Genomic DNA, 14,553 nt, shown 5'->3' with positions numbered 1-14,553 from the left:
CCCTATTCCCTGTACTACCTTGAAACTCAACTAACCCTGTTCCCTGTGATCCCTTTAAACTTAGTAGGCCCCATTTCCCAAACTCCCTTTAAACTCACTGGATTTGCTGGAAAATTTATTATACTACTATGCAACATCTTAAAAAAGAGTGAATTAAAAGTGTGTTATGATATTAATTTGAAATAACATCTAATAATCCAAAAAAATCTGCCAGTCCAGCAGCACCAGCATCCTGACAATGTCAGATTAACAGAGTTTTATTGAATTGCAATGGAATCATTTTAAATACCATCATAATCCCATAATTTTGGTATTGGTTTACTATTGTCACTTGTACCGAGGTACAGAGAAAAGCTTGTCTTACAAACCGATCGTACAGGTCAATTCATTACACAGTGCAGTTACATTTGGTACAAAGTGCGTTGATGTAGTACAGGTAAAAACAGTAACAGTACAGAGTAAAGTGTCACAGCTACGGAGAAAGTGCAGTGCAATAAGGTGCAAGGTCACAACAAGTGACGTGAGGTCATAGTCCATCTCACTGTATAAGGGAACCATTCAATAGTCTTATCACAGTGGGGTAGAAGCTGTCCTTAAGTCTGGTGGTATGTGCCCTCAGGCACCTGTATCTTCTACCTGATGGAAGAGGAGAGAAGGGAGAAGGGAGAATGTCCCGGGTGGGTGGGGTCTTTGACTATGCTGGCTGCTACACCAAGACAACGAGAGGTAAAGACAGAGTCCAAGGAGGGGAGGCTGGTGTCCATGATGTGCTGGGCTGTGTCCACAACCCTCTGCAGCTTCTTGTGGTCCTGGGCAGAGCAGTTGCCGTACCAAGCCATGATACATCCAGATAGGATGCTTTCTATGGTGCATCAGTAAAAGTTGGTGAGAGTCAAAGGGGACAAACCAAATTTCTTTAGCCTCCTGAGGAAGTAGAGGCGCTGGTGAGCTTTCTTGGCCATGGCATCTACGTGATTTGACCAGGACAGGCTGTTGGTGACGTTCACTCCCAGGAACTTGAAGCTCTCAACCCTCTCAACCTCAGCACCACTGATATAGACAGGTGCATGTACACCACCCCCTTTCCTGAAGTCAATGACCAGCTCTTTTGTTTTGTTGACGTTGTTGTCATGACACCATTCCACTAAGCTCTCTATCTCCTTCCTGTACTCCGACTCATCGCTGTTTGAGATACGGCCTACAATAGTGGTATCATCTGCAAACTTGTAGATGGAGTTAGAGCAGAATCTGGCCACACAGTCACGAGTGTATAGAGAGTAGAGGGCTGAGGACGCAGCCTTTTGTGGGGCACCAGTGTTGAGAATAATCGTGTCGGAGGTATTGCTGCCTATCCTCACTGACTGCGGTCTGATTGTTAGAAAGTCAAGGATCCAGTTACAGAGGGAGGTGTTGAGTCCTAGGTCTCGGAGTTTGGTGACAAGCTTGCTTGGAATTATTGTATTGAAGGCAGAGCTGTAGTCAATAAACAATAGTCTAACATATGTGTCTTTACTGTCCAGATGTTCCAGAGCTGAGTGTAGGGCCAGGGAGATGGCATCCGCTGTAGACCTGTTTCGCTGATAGGCGAATTGCAATGGGTTCAGGTTGTCTGGTAGGCTGGAGTTGATGTATGCCATGACCAACCTCTCAAAGCACTTCAGTGGACATCAGAGCCACTGGTCGGTAGTCATTGAGGCATGTTTCCTTGCTTTTCTTTGGTACCGGGATGATAGTGGTCTTCTTAAAACAGGAGGGAATCTGAGATTGAAGCAGGGAGAGGTTGAATATGTTTGCAAATACCTCTGCCAGTATTTACATCAGTATTTACATCAATTTACATCAGTATAATTTAGGAAGGCCACACTCGAGGATCTGCTGGTCACTAAAATTCATTTTTTAAGACAATATTAGGAGACAATAAGACTCCTTTCAGGATCATGGAGGTACAATGAATTTACCTCTGAACTTTCCCAAAGACTTATCTGCTTACTTCCCTGCAAAGAACAAAACTAAATCGAACATCGTCACTTTAAATCTGTTTACAGTAACACACGGCGTCAAACAAAGAGGTAGAACTAATAGAAAAGCAAATAAGTAATGCACAATGCTTTAAATCTCAAGTAAAACCAACGAGTGCTAGAAATGCTCAGCAGACCAGAATAATCTGTGGAGAGAGACAAAGTTCATGTTTCGGGTCGGTGACATTTCAACCAGAGGTCGAGGTCGCGTTGCAGTCTGGGAAGTGCCCCCCCAACCGTGAACTACATCTCCCAGAGAGCCCCCACCTCAATACCTCACTGCGCTTGCGTCTTGGCTTTGGAGCGCCCTGATTGGTCGATTTCCAACGCCAACCTGTGCCTTGAATTTAATGTCCCGGCGGCGACTGATGATGGAGGTCGTTGGGTGCTAGGCCAGGAGAGCGTGTGTTTACTGACGGGGAACATTGGAGCGGGAGCTATGACCAAGTACATATTGCCACTGTCGATCGCGGGCACTGTAATTGGCGGGATGGTCCTAGTCAAGTGAGTAGTTAAGTGGGAGTTGACGTGAGGCGTGGCCGGTAAAGGACAGGTCTCTGATATGATGCCACTTGGTTGCCATGAGGAATGCGTGGAGTGTAGCTGTTGTACTTCGTTGAACTGTAGCCTGCAGGCCCCAAATGAAGAGTAAATACGACTTCACCAATAAGTCAGTGTCTGAAAGTAATTGGAGTTCACATGAAAGTCGGATGGAAGTTGCTCCCTACTTGGATGGCAGTCATCAGGAGAGTCGTCAAAAGCTTAGGTCGAGAGTAGGTTTTGAAGATGATCTTAAACCGTGAGTGTCTGGAGCCGTTAAGGTTGTCAGTTTTGGTTTCCTTGATTCAGATAACAAGGCTCACGATTCATTCTGGAGACTTGAGAACAGCATGTAGGTTTACAACCTGGTGTTGCACTGAAGAATTGCTGCAATAAATAGTGCCAGGTTTAGACAAAATGTTAAACTGGGACCCTTCCTTTAAAGTGCTATTAGTCAACTTAATTCAAAATGTCTAACAATCATTTCTTATATGGTAAATAATATTGTTTTCACTTAAAATAGAGCAGTTTACATAAAGTCATCATTTGTGCTATTCACTCTCAGGAACTCGTGCAACTTTCATTCACAAAGTTAGAATGCACCTAGCTTTATAACACATTATATTTACAGATTGTTAATGTGTCATGGTTATAAGTGTATTTGTTGTATGTCTATCTAAGGAGCTGCCAGCCTCTGTCACATAAAATGATAAGTAGAGATACCATTGGAAAGAGAAAGGCAATGATTCAGATTGATGACCTTTCATCAGAAATGATAAAATTAGAAATTTAACAGGTTTTAAGAAATGCTTAGAACTTTCCAATCTCTATTTTTCTTTTTTTATTACTAGTATAGAACTTTACCAATGGAGTAAAACAGGTTTCTTTTTCTTTTTTTTCTCTTTCCAGTGGGATCAAGGGTGACTTGCCCCCTCTCAAGTTTTGTGGGTTCTGAGGTGGCTGATGAGGTCAGTGTGGAAAGGGCAGAATCCTGCAGATGAGGCAGGATTGCCTGATTGGACTGGTGGGTGGGCAGTTTGTGAGGTGATGTGTTCCTTCTGTTTATACAGGGGTTCTGTGTGCTCACGGTGTATGGACGACATTCTTAATACAATCCCAAATGCTCCTTCTCCATTTTGGATGGTCATGGGCCTGATGTTCCCAATAATTTGTGTGGATATTGTATATTATCAAGGAGGCTTCGAGCACGTCCTTGAATCTTTCTCTCTGTCTGCCTCATAATCTATTTATATGACAGAACTTGAAAAAGAATGTCTGTTTTGGAAGTCTGGTGTCAGGTATGCAAACAATGTGGCCTGCTTAGCAGATCAAACTGAGTGTAATTAGGGCCACTCAGAGGAGTCTCTTGAGGAGGACCTTGGCAGTGACTTTCCCTGTGGCAGTCTGCAGGAGATCCTTCCCTTGTTGTAGATGGTCATGGTTCTGGCATCTCTGATGTCCCTGCTAATATACCTCTTCCCAGATGTAGACAATGGGATTATATATTTGTGACTGAAAATCCTCATTACTGAGGGTTTTTTTTTAGAACTTCAGCAGGGATACAGACTGTTTCCCAGACCTTGTTATTTTTTATTTGGAATGTGGCCTTTTTGACTTATTGTCATTCAGGAGTGGTGGCAAAGTGTGACCAAATAGCTTGCTGTGGGATGGAGTCAAGGGTGCTCGCTTCAGGGATGGAGTTGTAGTTGAGGAGGTCACTAAGCTATTCTTACTGTTGACTGCCTCTCTGTGCCTGATGAGCTCACCCCTATTCTTGGCTCTTGGTGGGATAGAGCTATTAAGGGCCTTAGCAGCGCTGAAAAACCTGCACATGTTATGGCTGTCAGCAAGGTACTGAACCACCTTGCACTGTCCATCCACCATCTGTTCTTTATGTGTTGTATAATCTTTAGATAATACTATAGTTGGTTTTAAAAACTTCAAATTGTAGAAGTGATACTGAGGGATGTCAGGGTTTCAGTTTTGGAGTCCAGAGGAAAAATGTACTAGTGTTAGCGAATGTGTAATGATTTGGATTTTGCCACATTAATGATGGAGAAGAATATGATAAGCTGGAGGTGAATTTGACTTTTTTTTACTTTACAATTTTTGTGCAAACAAGTGTGGGCTATAAACCCCATCTACTGCATTTTTGAAAAAGTATATATTTTCTCTAATCTTATAATACCATCGTCAAATGTAGGAATGACTAGATAGTGAGATAAAAGATGATGGAAATACAACCACCAGATGATGAGCTTTGCATTAGCTACTTATTTGCTTGTCATAAGTAGTTAATCACTATTTTCTAAGACACATCATGAACCTTAATTGTATGTTTTCATGTTGAATATATTACCAACTAACATTTTAGCAAATGTCAAATATTACAATTTTGTTGCTTAGTCTCATTTACAGCTTGGTCTTGGGTCTTAAGTAGGTCTTCACTACAACATAAAATATAGCTGAGAACTGTTAAGACTGTGATCAGAGTGGGAAATGGAAGTAGGAACGTTGATGAATGTGGGGGAAGGGGAACCCTCTGAAAATAAATTGGATGCCCATTAATGGAGGTTAGTGAAGGAAGTCTTGCTCTGCATTTAAGCAGTGTTGCACTTAACCCAGAAAGGCTTAATGTTCTTGATGGACATTAATAGTAATGCAAAAGCTCAGTTCCCAGAGTGACTACATTCTTGCAAGCATAGGCACAAAGAAAAGTAGTTATGCTTTCTGAAATATATTCAGTGAGAATGGGATGTAAAAACCATGCCTAATTTTTTTTTCATATGATTGGCACTTGAAAACCAAACTCAAAGCATACAATTAAAAAATGTTTCTTGTTTAAAAAGTGTATATTATACATCTATGGGTAAAGTGACTCATCTTGTATTATAGCAGTGCTCTTTAGGGAATAGCCTATCTTCTTACGGCCATTTAATGGGATCCTTTTTTAAATGATGGTGAAAAATAATTATTGGCTAGGACACAGGAAGGACTCCTTCACTCTTCTGTGAAATAATGGGATCTTTTACATCTACCGGAAAGAATAGACAGCCCTTGGCTTAATGACTCATCCATGGGTTTTGATGGTTTTCCTTACAATAACCTCATCAAAATCAGTAAAACGTTCCCAAAACCAAATCTTTATTGTATCAGGCTGAGTTTTTAAAAAAATTACCCTTTTAATTATGTTTTTTCAGTATGATGTATTCTTATTCATATTCACTTTTGAATTCTGGTGATAAATCACCACCATTTTCTATTTTGTCATTCATCTGTTGGGATGTAACAGGCCCAGCATTTATTGCCCATCCCTAATTGCCCTTGAGAAGGTAATGGTGAGCTGCCTTCTCGGACAGATACAGGCCTTCAGGCGAAGGTTCTTTCAATTTGCTTGTAAGAATGCTTGTGCAGAATTTCTTGTCTCTGTTGTGCTTAAGGAGTTTCACTTTGGTTTATTGATGTCATATTATGGAGTAGCAAGAAGGGAAAATATCAATAAATTGATCTCTGTCACTGCCAGCAAGAAGCAGAGAGTGGATGTTTTTCCACACACAGCATATCTCTGGATGATTCTCGGTCCAGTAGTTTAGACAGTGACACTGGCAAAATCTGGAAGAAGAGTATCAGCTCGGTATTGTGCTCAGATTTGGTATGTGGGATCAAAAAATTGAAACAGAAAAGGTAACATTAAAAGGTAGAAAATTAATATATTTGCACATTGACCAGTAGAGTGTTAGATTGGGAAGTATTCATTGCACTATAATTTGCATCCTCTTTTTTAAAAAAAAATGCTGTTGTATGGAAAAATTCTAAGTATGATTACATGGAAGAGCAATGCATTAACAACAGAAGAATTAGCAAAGTAGCCCTGCTGGGGCCTCTTGTACTTCTCCATTGCCATGCATTGCAACTTTAAGAACATCACCTTGTCTTTCAGTAGACTCTGCATCCTCACGGACTTCACATTGAGTTTAACCATCTCTGCTAATGACAACTATCCCAATTTCTTTGCGTAGGAGCCAGTTACTCATCCTCTGTACCCATCATCTGTTTTTTTATTGCTTGCGACGTTATCCATTTTGTCTTTGAATCTCTTCTGTCTTTGAGCATTTCACAGACCTTTGCACTTGCATTACACCCACTCCCGTTGGTTTTTTACTTGTTTAAAACCTGCTGGATCTCTAGCGTTTTCCATTTCTAATAAAAGGTGACCTGAATTGTTGACTTTGTTTAACGCTGCAGAGATGCAGTCTTGCTGGCTAATCAGGCCTCATTTGGAGCATAGTGTACCATTCCTGCCCCTACAGTTCAGGATGGATAGCAAGGGCTTGAAGATCCTATAGAGGAGCTTTACCAGAATAACATCAGTAATATGAGAGATTGGAGAAGCTGGGGTTCCTCTCCTTTGAAACTTAAGAGGAGAACTACTGAAGCTATTCCAAATTATGATCAGTTTTGATGGAGAAAATTTCATGAAAATGTTTCCTCTGGTTAGTTGGTTGATAATTAGTTGTCTCAGGTCTACAATGATAACCAAAAGAACTGAAAAATGAATTCTTTCACACAGTTTCTATAATTAGAAATTCATTACTTGGAAGAGCAGTAAAATCATTTTCTCTCTCAAAATTTCAAAAGGTAATTAAACAAATACTTGAAGTAAACAAATTTCCAGGATTATACAAGGAAAGCTGGGGTGTGAAGCTAAATTGGACAGCACAGCACTGATAAGCATGTCATAAAAATCCACTTTTTTTTCAAATTATTTAGTAATCCTGCTAATTGTCTTTAAATACATGTTCAATTCCCTATGGAACTTTTCTAACCTTATTTGAGGAATAAGGAATCTGAAGGTTACCAGGCATGCCAGATGAGTACATTATCATAAAGACAAAATGGTTGCTCAAGAAGCATGGGAAATAACATGGAGAAAACATTATGCAAGTCCATTGTGCCAGAGTTCCAACTTTCTTCATAGATTTGATTGCTTGAAGGCTTCCTCCCAATACAACATGGAGGCTAGCCATAATTGATCTGGATGGGGCAAATGGAGGAAATCCAGATAATCCAATTGATGTTCAGAAAGATAGTTTATGAATCCAAGAAGAACCATCTCAATATCTGATTAATTTTCAGCTCATGGTCCATCACAGTCAAGTGTCTCAGGGACTGCTTTCAGTCTGACAACAATGCACAGGTGAAAAAAACAACCATCCTGTTGCTTTGTTTATAAAATAAATCATTAGTTATCTAAATAATTCATCTTGTGTTTTCAGATAGGAACCCTTACTATCCTGAATCGGTATCAATCGGGTATTGCTTTTAAAGTTGACCAAATTTAAGTCATGTACTTTTCTCTGCATGGGAGAAACCATTTCTTCCACCATCTTCCTTCTCAAAACATCCTTTGTGATAAGAGAATAGTCAGATCTGAAATAGGAATGCTGAGGACTTAAAAACAAAATAGTCTAGTCTTGATTCAATGGGCTGCACGATTGGCACTTGTTTATCCAACCTAAGTCTGGGTATCAATAAGGCATGGTCAGTTTCCCGTTCTTATAGAAGGCAAATGGTAGAAATCAATCCATCATGCTAAAAAGGAAGGAGATCTTTTATGTTCTCCCCAGTTGTGATCAAGGCTAACATTAGAAACATTCAGGAGATTTGGTCTTCATAAGGGCTCATGCATTAGCAAAAGTACACAATTCAATCTTGAACCAAAGCAACTTTGAGCTCTCTTGTTACTGCAAGCACTATTTCTGCTCCATTTTTTGTGTGCCTCTAGCTTTTGAAAGCTTGCCTGTTAAGTCTTTTCAGCTAAATGCAAAAGAGAACTTCAACTAAACTGAACAAGTAGCTGACCTAACTCCTTGTACTTGTTGAAATCTTTGTAGCCTCCACCAGAAATGGCAGCTTTGATTTATTTCAGAAGTAATAAATGCTAACTTTGGAATAGATTGAAGGAGAAGTTGAGCTGTTTGGTTGTTGCACAGTGTGGCTAAGATATTAGGACAGAAAAAAAATCAATTCTGCCCTCCCCACCCCCCATCCAAAGTATGTGTAATACTACTACACAATATCTTTAAATCTCTTGGCTAGCATTTACTGATAAGATCATTCTCTTAGTATTTCTCTTTTTATTTCCTGTTTTAGAGGATTCTATATAAACAATAGTTATGAAAAGCCTTCTCATAAAATAAATTATTTTCAGCATTCAAGGCAGGTATAATTTTAAAACAAGTAGAACAAATTTTAACATATATTAATATTACACATAATTTAAGGATGTTTGAATTATGTTTTTTTTCTCCTAATATATTACTCCATACAGCACAACAACCAGACAATTCCTTGGTTGCTGAGCAAAAACATTCAATTGAACAATGTCTGTCAGCTGGCTATAAGGGAAAAGTATAAGCTATGCTTGTTAAATAAGAATAGTTTTATGTAAAATCCCAAGAAAAATAATACCTTGTACAATACAATATTAAATCAATACCAGATATTCTAACTGAGTCTTGCACAGCCTCAGTACCTGTAAAGTAGAAATCAGTATTTCTGTACATGAATCATTCATCTTTCATGAATAAACAAAATCTGTAACTATTGAAAATTCAAGTGAACTCTCTTTGCAATGAAGTGTTTGTACTTTGTGGTCAGTTCATAATATAACAGAAAAACTCCATCTTATCAGTTTACCCATCTATTCTTTTAGATAAACTCACCAAGCAAAGTGTTTAAAGAAAGATGCCTGTATGTGTCAAGGATGTATTAAAACACCAGTAAATTTGTTGGAATTTTTTAATAGTATTCTTTGGTATATCTTTACATTAGCTCATCTCTTCTTGTTTAAATCATTAAATTTGTTTTTCTTTAATCAATCAAGACACATGAAAGTTATTAGCACAGTTGCCATTTACTGTCAAACCCTAATTGCTCAGTGTACTGAGTAGCTTATTGGGGTGTTTTAAATAGCAAGGAAGAATCATCCATATTGATAGTTCTGGAGTTGCACGCAGGCCAGATCAGGGAAAGATGGTAGATTTCCTTTCTACACTATATTAGTGAACCAGTTGCATTTTTATAACAATCTGATAGTTTCACAGTAGCATTAGTGATACTGGCCTTTTATTCGGGATTCATTCATTTACTTGAATTTGAGTTTCCAGCTGCTATGTTGGGATTCAAACATCTGCAGATCAATAGTCCAGTTTTTGGCTATTAATTCAGTACTTTTACCACTACACTGCCATACCCCCAGAAGAAAATGCCCCTCTATCTCACAGATTGATTTATCTGAATTTGCCTTCATTAGTTTTTTCCAGGCAGGAAAGCTTGGCGCGTTGTCAAAGAATGAAAAATAAAGGTCATACCCGAAATTTGCATTTTGTAGTGTGCAGCTAATGACCACATTTGGGCAAGGTACAGTCTGGGATATTCTTCTATGAGAAGATCAGAGATGGACCATTACATGAATATAAGGGACGTGCTAAACAAACAGGACAACGTCCCAAAAAAATTTCATTTGGGTTGTCTTGGTCATGAAATAACTCCTTGCTGCATTGCAGGCATTATGACATTTAATAGCAGCCAACTGCTGATAGACTGAAACATTTTTATTCAGATCTAATAAGTGCTTTAATTTCACAAAGGAGAAAACTTTTATGAACTAATTTTAGTTATGTTCATCTATCGTTACATAGCAGTTTACTATTTAATAAATTTACTGATTTGAATCTCAGTTTTAAAATTCCTATAATCAGATCTTGGATCAGATGCTGTACTGTTCCCAAGCACTGAAATATGGTGTTATAACAAACTGCCTTCATAAGTTTTACTTCAGTTTAAATTGCATCAGTAATTATTAATTATTAAAAGGATCATGTACTCCATTGAGAACTGTTGTGAAACCATTTCTAGCTAAGACATCAGATGTTAAAGGTTAACTGAAAAAGTTTCCCATAATGCCAATGGATGGTATTATAATAGGATTTCCCCATGTTACTCTGATCAGTGAACTGCCACTGCTCTCATTCTCACTTGAGGTAGAACTTTGGAATGTGATTATCACATGTTATTCCATTCTCTAAAATAAGTAAGCATTTTTTATTAGTCCTTGACAATATTTAAATATTAATCATGTATGCCGAATACTCAGATTGCATTTCTCTGTTTAAAAGTGTGTTGAAATCTCCTGGTTCAGGCTTCAGCTTTGGCAGTGGTGTACAATGTAGGACTTGTGGACCACATCCAGCCATAGGGCTGTTTCTTTCCAACCTGCTTTAGTGGCAGTAATGTAGGGCTTGCTTTTCCCCTACTCATACTTGCCTGCAGCAACAAGGTGGTCTCCAGTGCCAGTTACTGATCTGTGAAACACAGGCCACCCTGTTGTAAATTGAAAGATCTTCTCCAGCAATACATTGACAGCTAAGCCATCAGGTTTACTGTCTGGAAAAATTATCAAAGGCACTTTAGGATTCCGACATTCACAGCTTTGAAAAATATTCAGAAACTATTACAAATGTATTGCTATTAAATTTAAATAAAGATGTTAAATTAAAATACTTCAAATCATCGTAAGATATTGGGCAATAATTAAATGCATTTAAATTAACTGAATTTTTATAAATGTACATTGCTTAAAACTTGCCTCTCTTCCTTTAGCATTAAATCTTGGTTCCTGAAGTTTAAACCTGGCACAGATTTGGTGAGCAGATTTCCCCATGAAACTGAGAAGTTGACAATCTGCTGCTGGACTCCATAAGAGTTCCGGTGTTAGAGCAAAGTCAGATGACAGTGGCAAGCACCTCTTGAAAAGATCAAGATTTCTGAGTTTTTATGAGTGGCCTTGGAGGTGTCTTGAATTGTCAATTTGGCGCTCCCCAACAGAAAAGATTGTGCATCACGGAACAATGGAAAACTGACAAGATCACAAGACAAGGGAGCAGAAGCAGGCCAGTCGGCCCATCGAGTCTGCTCCAAGGAAAGGGAAATAGAAATGAGAAATGGGGAATGGGGGAAGAAGAAGAAGAAGAAGAAAAAAAACTATTCTAATCCCAATTACCGGCCTTATCCTCATATCCCTTGATATCCTGACTATTTAGATATCTATCTATCTCCTCCTTGAACACCCCCACTGATCTGGCTTCCACTGCTGTACGTGGCAAGGAGTTCCACAAATTCACCACCCTCTGGCTAAAGAAATTTTTCCTCATCTCTGTTTTGAAACTGTACCCTCTAATTCTAAGATTGTGCCCTCTGGTCCTGGACTCACCCACCAAGGGAAACAGCCTAGCCACATTTACTCTGTCTTTCCTATCAATATTTTAAATGTTGCTATGAGGTCCCCTCTCATTCTTCTGTACTCCAGCTAGTACAGTCCAAGAGCCGACAAACGCTCCTCATACTTAAGCCCTTTCATTCCTGGAATCATCCTCGTAAATCTCCTCTGAACCCTCTCCAACGTCAACACATCCTTCCTAAGATGTGGGGCCCAAAACGGCGCACAATATTCCAAATGAGGCCTCACTAGTGCCCCGTAGAGCCTCGTCAACACTTCCTTACTTTTATACACTATACCTCTCGAAATGAATGCCAACATAGCATTCGCTTTCTTTACCACCGATCTGACCTGGTGGTTAACCTTTAAGGTATCCTGCACGAGTACCCCCAAGTCCCTTTGTACTTACGTGCTTTGGATTTTCTCTCCTCCTAGATAATAATCTGCCCGCTTATTTCTGCTTCCAAAGTGTACAACTGCACATTTCCCTACATTGAATCTCATCTGCCATTTCCTTGCCCATTCTCCTAAACTGTCTAGGTCCCTCTGCAACCTTCCTATCTCTTCAATACTCCCTACTCCTCCCCCTATCTTGGTGTCATCCGCAAACTTAGCCACGAAACCATTTATTCCATCATCCAAATCGTTAATGTACAAGGTAAAAAGGAGCAGTCCCAACACCGACCCCTGCGGCACACCACTAGTAACCGGTAACCAACCAGAACGAGATCCTTTTATTTCCACTCTTTGCTTCCTGTCAACCAGCCAATGCTCCACCCATTCTGTTATCCTACCCGTAATTCCATGACCTCTCATCTTATTAATCAGTCCATGCCAAAAATGCCAGCATCTGTCTATAGTACCTTTTTAGTGCTGAAGGACAGAAGTTTTCCAGAAGAAACCTGTCACTTTTATGTCAATTGGAAAAATAAAAAGATATAGTGAACCACATTTTGCTGAATTGTACAGTGCTTCCAGCAACTGGGCGCTTGGGTAATTAACTCTTCAACGAGTACTTTATCAGGGAAAAGGCTGTGAAGTGCCACAGGTTGATAGTTTTGTTTTCTAGAGCAGTACTAACATCAAAATCAGATTTACTATCACTGACATATGACATGAAATTTGTTGTTTTGCAGTAGCAGTACAGTGCAAAGATATAAAAATCTATATATTACAAAAATAAATAGTGCAAAAGAAAAGGAATAATGAGCTAGTATTCATGGGTTCATGGATCATTCAGAAATCTGATGGCAGAGGGGAAGAAGCTGTTCCTGAATCATTGAGTGTGGGTCTTCAGGCTCTTATACCTCCTCCCTGATGGTAATAACGAGAAGAAGGCATATCCTAGATGGTGAAGGTCCTTAATGATGGATGCCGCCTTCTTGAGGCACCACCTCTTGAAGGTGACCTCGATGGTGGGGAGGGTTGTGCCCATGATAGGGTTGGCTGAGTCTATAACCCTCTGCAGCCTCTTGCAATACTGTGCATTGGAGGCTCCATAACTGGCTGTGATGCAACCAGTCAGAATGCTCTCCGCTGTACATCTATAGAAATTTGTAAGAGTCTTTGGCGACATACCGAATCTCCTCAAACTCCTAATGAAGTAGAGCCTCTGGCATGCCTTCTTTGTGATTACACCAATGTGTTGGGCCCAGGATAGATCCTCTGAGATGTTGACGCACTGCTTTCCACCACTGACCCCTCAATGAGGACTGGTGTGAGTTCTCCCGACTTCCCCTTCATGAAGCCCATAATCAGTTCCTTGTTCTTGCTGATGTTGAGTGCAAGGTTGTTGTTGCAACACCACTCAACTAGCCGATCTCTCACTCCTGTACACCTCCTCATCGCCATCTGAGATTCTACCAACAAGATGGCAGGGAAGAGATTGTAATCATAACTTACCATGACAATGAGAGCTATAGGATCTGAGCATGGTGTACGGAGTGCTGTTCTTATTTGTGTGAAGTCTGTTGAAGATGCAACACCATGAGAGTAAGGAGTCTTTGTGAAGAAGGTGTTGCTTGAAGAATGTGGCTTCAGGCTGGAGCTGATCTTTGTGCTACAAGATTTCCTTCACTATGAGTACTTTGATGTAACTGTTAGGAAAGTGGATGGCTTCTTAAGGATGCTAAAATCCTTTGAGGAAACAGGTAAAGAAACACCCTTGTCACACCAGAGTGTGGAGGATCTCTTCCCAGTCCTAAAAGAAAAAGCAAACCCTGGTAGTCCAAATGTGCCTGTCCTCGATGTCATCCTGTTCCTCAGAAGATACTTTGAAGTGGACAGAGAAAAGTATAGATATATATCAAGGATATATTAAGACAAGTATTAAAGCCAAGCTGAGGATAGACAAGGATGGCAACTCATCTGCCAGCCATCAAGCATTTCCACTGGCACAAGTCCAGCTATGTAGTTTATGAAGGTCAAACCTGGGGTGAACCTGGGCACAAAAATGGCCTTCTGTGAAGTTATTGTCTGCTGAAACAGCAGAAAGGAGGGCCACTAAACATTTGACGGTAAGGAAGCTAAATGCTGCAACCCGCTAGGGGAGGCTGGTCATCTCTACAAAACTTGCCCAAACTGCAAATGCAGCTAAGCCCAGGCAACAAGACAGGAGGAAACTCAGAAGCAGAGGGTAATGGTCACAGCTATTCCAAAAGAAACTAGGTCTCTTAACTCCATTGTAATCCCTTCCCTCCCCACCCCGCAATGAGC

The 14,553-nt window shown here is 39.9% G+C and overlaps 2 protein-coding genes across 7 annotated transcripts in view; one reads left to right on the top strand and one right to left on the bottom strand.

Moving 5' to 3' along the window:
* Positions 1-312: 312 nt before the first annotated feature.
* Positions 313-2,227, bottom strand: LOC127568547 (uncharacterized). 2 transcript variants are annotated; one of them, XM_052012428.1, is made up of 2 exons: positions 2,156-2,227; positions 313-1,758 (listed from the first exon to the last, which is right to left on the bottom strand). In XM_052012428.1, the coding sequence occupies exon 2, from the start codon at positions 1,635-1,637 to the stop codon at positions 873-875; it is 765 nt and encodes a 254-aa protein (XP_051868388.1). In that variant the 5' UTR covers positions 1,638-1,758; positions 2,156-2,227; the 3' UTR covers positions 313-872. The 2 variants fall into 2 exon arrangements, with proteins under 2 accessions (XP_051868388.1, XP_051868389.1); XM_052012429.1 differs by lacking the exon at positions 2,156-2,227 and adding an exon at positions 1,959-2,046.
* A 155-nt stretch (positions 2,228-2,382) lies between these two features.
* LOC127568174 (retinol dehydrogenase 13-like) overlaps positions 2,383-14,553 on the top strand; it is a 52,897-nt gene continuing 40,726 nt past the window's right edge. The window contains exons 1-2 of one of the 5 annotated variants that reach the window (XM_052011613.1): positions 2,385-2,465; positions 3,468-3,526. In XM_052011613.1, the coding sequence (XP_051867573.1) occupies positions 3,522-3,526 (5 nt within the window). In that variant the 5' untranslated portion in view covers positions 2,385-2,465; positions 3,468-3,521. Of the gene's footprint in view, positions 2,523-2,580; positions 2,818-3,467; positions 3,527-14,553 lie in introns of those variants that run through there. The other 4 variants (XM_052011612.1, XM_052011609.1, XM_052011611.1 and 1 more) reach the window with 4 other exon arrangements.

The sequence above is a fragment of the Pristis pectinata genome, chromosome 3 (assembly GCF_009764475.1).
Source record: "Pristis pectinata isolate sPriPec2 chromosome 3, sPriPec2.1.pri, whole genome shotgun sequence".
Classification (NCBI taxonomy): domain Eukaryota; kingdom Metazoa; phylum Chordata; class Chondrichthyes; order Rhinopristiformes; family Pristidae; genus Pristis; species Pristis pectinata.
Note: the sequence above shows the minus strand (reverse complement) of the source record. Positions and strands in the feature narration are given on the sequence as shown.

Bases quoted from the DNA above. Each gene is read 5' to 3' on its own strand.
- LOC127568547 (XM_052012428.1), bottom strand. From the start codon at position 1,637: ATGGCATACATCAACTCCAGCCTACCAGACAACCTGAACCCATTGCAA.